This window comes from Physcomitrium patens, chromosome 14, assembly GCF_059467195.1.
Source record: "Physcomitrium patens ecotype Gransden chromosome 14, ASM5946719v1, whole genome shotgun sequence".
Lineage (NCBI taxonomy): Eukaryota > Viridiplantae > Streptophyta > Bryopsida > Funariales > Funariaceae > Physcomitrium > Physcomitrium patens.
The window spans coordinates 5,296,896-5,300,862 of NC_143423.1; the positions used below are offsets into that span (position 1 = coordinate 5,296,896).

At 45.2% G+C, this 3,967-nt stretch overlaps 1 protein-coding gene across 2 annotated transcripts; it reads right to left on the bottom strand.

The window, feature by feature from the left end:
- Positions 1–994: 994 nt before the first annotated feature.
- On the bottom strand, positions 995–3,755 carry LOC112291269 (uncharacterized). Of its 2 annotated transcripts, none has more exons than XM_024538440.3 (6): positions 2,870–3,755; positions 2,242–2,379; positions 1,960–2,105; positions 1,689–1,794; positions 1,331–1,449; positions 995–1,179 (listed from the first exon to the last, which is right to left on the bottom strand). In XM_024538440.3, the coding sequence occupies exons 1-6, from the start codon at positions 3,261–3,263 to the stop codon at positions 1,150–1,152; spliced, it is 933 nt and encodes a 310-aa protein (XP_024394208.1). In that variant the 5' UTR covers positions 3,264–3,755; the 3' UTR covers positions 995–1,149. The 2 variants fall into 2 exon arrangements, with proteins under 2 accessions (XP_024394208.1, XP_024394207.1); XM_024538439.3 differs by having other exon boundaries at positions 995–1,171; positions 2,870–3,477.
- Between the last annotated feature and the right edge of the window lie 212 nt (positions 3,756–3,967).

Sequence of the window (3,967 nt, forward strand, 5' to 3'; positions counted from 1 at the left end):
CTCATTTGTGGTTATCCATGGTATGAATCGTCGTGCACGTGAGAATCGATCCGAGAAGTACTTTTAGGAAATGAGTTCAACGCAGATGCAACTGGCCTTCCACAACCCGAAGAAGAAGGTACTAGAAGTCTTAATTCGATGTTGCGAAAGGTCGTCATTCATGTGTCTAGTGGAGAGGCTGAGACTGCCGAATCAAGTTGGATTTATGATGTTTTTATGATCTAAAATCAAATTATTAAGCTGCTATGTCTCAAAGTATGAATCTTTCCAACTGTAACCATGCGTTTCGTCATCATAAACAAGGTTTAAGTCATGTTTAAGGTGTTACGATATTGGAATCGCAATGCAGCTTCAGACCGAGATGAAAGCCGGAAAATTGATTACATTAGTTTGCTTGTCTTCCTTTTGATGTGAAATCATGTCCCGAAATCTACAGGACACGTTCTGAGAAGCAGATTCAACTAATCATTGAACTTCTGCCGCATACATACATATGGGTAGAAGACGAGCGTTTAACTAAATTTATTGTAGATCTTGGAGGATTCTTCTTTCCTCCTTCACTATACCGTCACTGTTTGAGAATTAAGACAAATTAGCTTGATTTTGCACCACTCCGATCATTGATACTCATTGTAGCTAAGAATGTTATTTTAGAGGTGCAAAGGAATGCAGTCTTGGACCAGCCTAACTCTCACATGCGTTGGTCGTACCCTAAACCTGTTTTCAGAAGGTCAAAAGTGTAAAGAGGGGTACTGATTGCTCTCATCCAAAGAGGCTCTTCTCACAAACTCTGTGTTTCGAAAGGTGCGAACGCTGAAAAGCAAACAGACTTTATGACCTAGTGGGTACCAGCACAAACCTTGACACTGATCTAAACCTAAGCCAGGGAGTTTTGCCTAGAAGCCGCAGATGGGTCCTGAAGCTACTCTGCGGAGGTGCACTGACAGTGCAAAAAGCTTCAATATTGACATACATGGCACCCGTAACGAAGAAGAAAAAGAACAAGGAGCAGTAAGAGCATGTTGAACGAGAGATCTATTTACAGTTTAAAGAATATTCCCATTCGTTCGAGATAAAGGGTCCTCAGTCTCTGCAAGACATGCACTGCTCGTTGGTTGATGCAAGTGTCGTGATCCGCCAGTGCTTGCTTCAGTTTAAACGCCTCTTCATACTGAGAAGCTTCAGAACAAGGCTTCGAAGTCAGTTGCAAGTCGTTGAATAACTTCTATCACTACTATTTCACCTCCACAGTACAATGTATTGAATTGATCGGAATGTAACAAAACGAAAAGGAGAAACGAAAAAATGATCACGATGGGCAAACTCCGACCTGCTCTGACTCCACGGCAGATTTTAGGGCTGCTTGCAATCGTGCTTGATTCCCAACAATGACGTGCATGCTCTTAGACAGCCCAGCCAACCACTCAACATCGCCGTCTTGGTCGCGTGCTGCATGAGTAATCCACCTTCATAAGTGGAGTATGTAACAGATGAAAGTGACAAGGATCCTTCAAAGCAACGTTAATCCACAGACAAGCCAGAACAGACGGAAGAGATTGAAAGTCTCCAGATGCAGAAAATAAAAGCAAGACCTGTAAAGTGTACGCAGACTGAAAGTTACAAAAGCAGAAAGAGCAAGAGTGTTGAGTCTGCACATTTCGATTACAAACCGCGACGGACGTACTCACCTAAAGGATTGATAAGCATGCGATCAATAAAGTCTTTGTTGGCTGATAACAATGCCTCCAACATCACGAAGAATGGCTGTCGGTACCGCAAAGCTACTGCAATCGCCTGAGACAACCTTAAAGCCAAAGTCAGTACTGATATCCAACCTAGTAGTTGATGGAAATCACAACATATGAAAAGTAAGCACGGCCTGCAAAAGAAGAATAACCTGCAACTCAAAGATTTGCAAAAAGTCAATATGAAGAAGGTTTTAGTAGGCAAGACCATCACCTGCGGAAATGTGGAAGCCACTACAGACCTCACCCCCGTTCTCTCATCCAAAACTACGAAGTCACCACCTCTTTTAACACTAGTGAAGGAGTTGACATATATTCTCTGCAAATCAAGATCGCTCAAGTTGCCCAGGTCCTCAAGCGCTGCGTTCACAGCAATGACCGTGAACTATGTGAGACCAGCGAATGCATGATATGAAAAATTCATGATCAGAACTGATCACAGCCTCTTCAAAACAAACCTCACAAGAACTAAACGCATTCTCATACGAATGTGTACCATGAGGAAGCCCCCCCTTCTCGACAGCAGCCCTGATGGGTGACGCAGCAAGGGCATTAAGAAAGAGAGGAAACTCCAAGTTCTGAACAGAGGAGCAACCCTTGGTGATTGGAACACACGTTAAGCCTATGATACAACCTGCAATAGAGGGATGCCAGTTAGTGCTCTGTATGCTCATTGTCAACACCTTGAGCTACAGGATACTGCAAAAAGAAAAGTACAAACTAGGAAAGCTCAAATCACGGAAGTCGAGTGCCGTGATCACTCGCCACACACAAAGTCACAATGCCAAGAAGGTTGAATAGGGTTGGTGACATTGCGGTCTCCCAGTGAAGACTGCGCTAACAGCTGAAGTATTTCTACTGAGAGATGTATTCAGGAATCGGATATTGGTGTAAGACTTGGAACAATTGCACCGGGTTAAAAAAAAGAAAATAAAAGAAAATAAAAAAAACATGACGATTAAGTCAATCCATAGATGCCTCAAAGTTACTGACCACAACCAAAGAAAACCCTCACAACAAAATTGAGGATTCCCACCGTCCATTCCTCCAGCAATCTGACAACGAATAACCTAGTGAGGAGAGAATGCCATCAAACCTCGGAACGAAATAAGAAACCTACTTACCATTATCCACATTGTGCATGGACGAAGCCACGACGTGCAGGTATCTGCTGCCGTCCTCGGCCAATTCAAGACACGAGGCCAACCCCAACTCCGCATCATCCACGCCCTCCCCAGCTCGGACCTCGTGCTTACCTTCACTTCCAACGTTGGCACGCACAGCTGCTCTCCTATACTGGCTGGAAACTGAGTTGCACCGGCCATCGTTGAAAATTCCGACATCTCTCTGTCCCAATCTGAATGCACTGATAGCGGCATTTGTTGTCTGTTGCACAACAGACCAATGCCCATGAAGAAGAGCGCCGGCTGAGGGCGGGGGGGCTGCAACTGAGACAAGAAGAGCCTCTACCGCCATGGCTGGAGTTGAACTGTAAGCGGACTTCAGCTGAGAGCCCATCTCGCGAGTCGCGACTCCTTGTTCAGAGACTCATCCACAATCCACAGTAAATAATTTTTAATTTTTTACCCTCGTGTGAAATTTTTATTTTTTTGCATTTTCTTATCCAAACTTTGATTCTGGTTCTTAGTTCGAAGCCAAAGAGAACAGTGCACGACCAACTCTCAAAGAAGTACATCACTCGGAGTAAAATTATCAGTAGAATTTTCTATCTCTTTGTTGTTGTCGACGAGACGCCACTCAATGAGAAAACTGTTGTCCTCCGCGACCTGCGTTTGAAGATTGGGCTTTCCCTCTCTCCACTCGAATTGTACACGACCCTTACCCTGTGCGAAACTCCACCAAGATCCAACCGACGCCCTAGTCCAATAGAAACCACCATTACACGATAGATGCTTCATCCCGCTCGTGACCCGATGCACTCCTGCCCCAAGTAGATTTCTAGCGCGGAGAACAAACCTGGGCCCTCCAACGAGGCATCAGAATGGGCAGAGAGCGGAAAGAGGGGTGTCACTCTGTGGGGGCACCCAGAGGGGGGCCGATTCATGACAATTCGTTGAGCTCCCTCTCCTCTACACCAAACCCGGTACAGACCGTCTCTGCTGAATCGCCAAGTGTATGGTGCTGCACGCTATCACTGCTGGCCATCCATCACAGAAAAAGAAAAAGAAACTAAAAGCAGCCTGGGTCCTTCGGCATCTGCC

Excerpts from the sequence above, each read along its gene's own strand:
- LOC112291269 (XM_024538439.3), bottom strand. The coding sequence starts at position 3,263 with ATGGGCTCTCAGCTGAAGTCCGCTTACAGTTCAACTCCAGCCATGGCG. Across the intron at positions 2,380-2,869 it reads CATGCACAATGTGGATAATG|GTTGTATCATAGGCTTAACG; the intron begins GTAAGTAGGTTT and ends CCTCTATTGCAG. Across the intron at positions 1,795-1,959 it reads TGGCTTCCACATTTCCGCAG|GCGATTGCAGTAGCTTTGCG; the intron begins GTGATGGTCTTG and ends AGGTTGTCTCAG.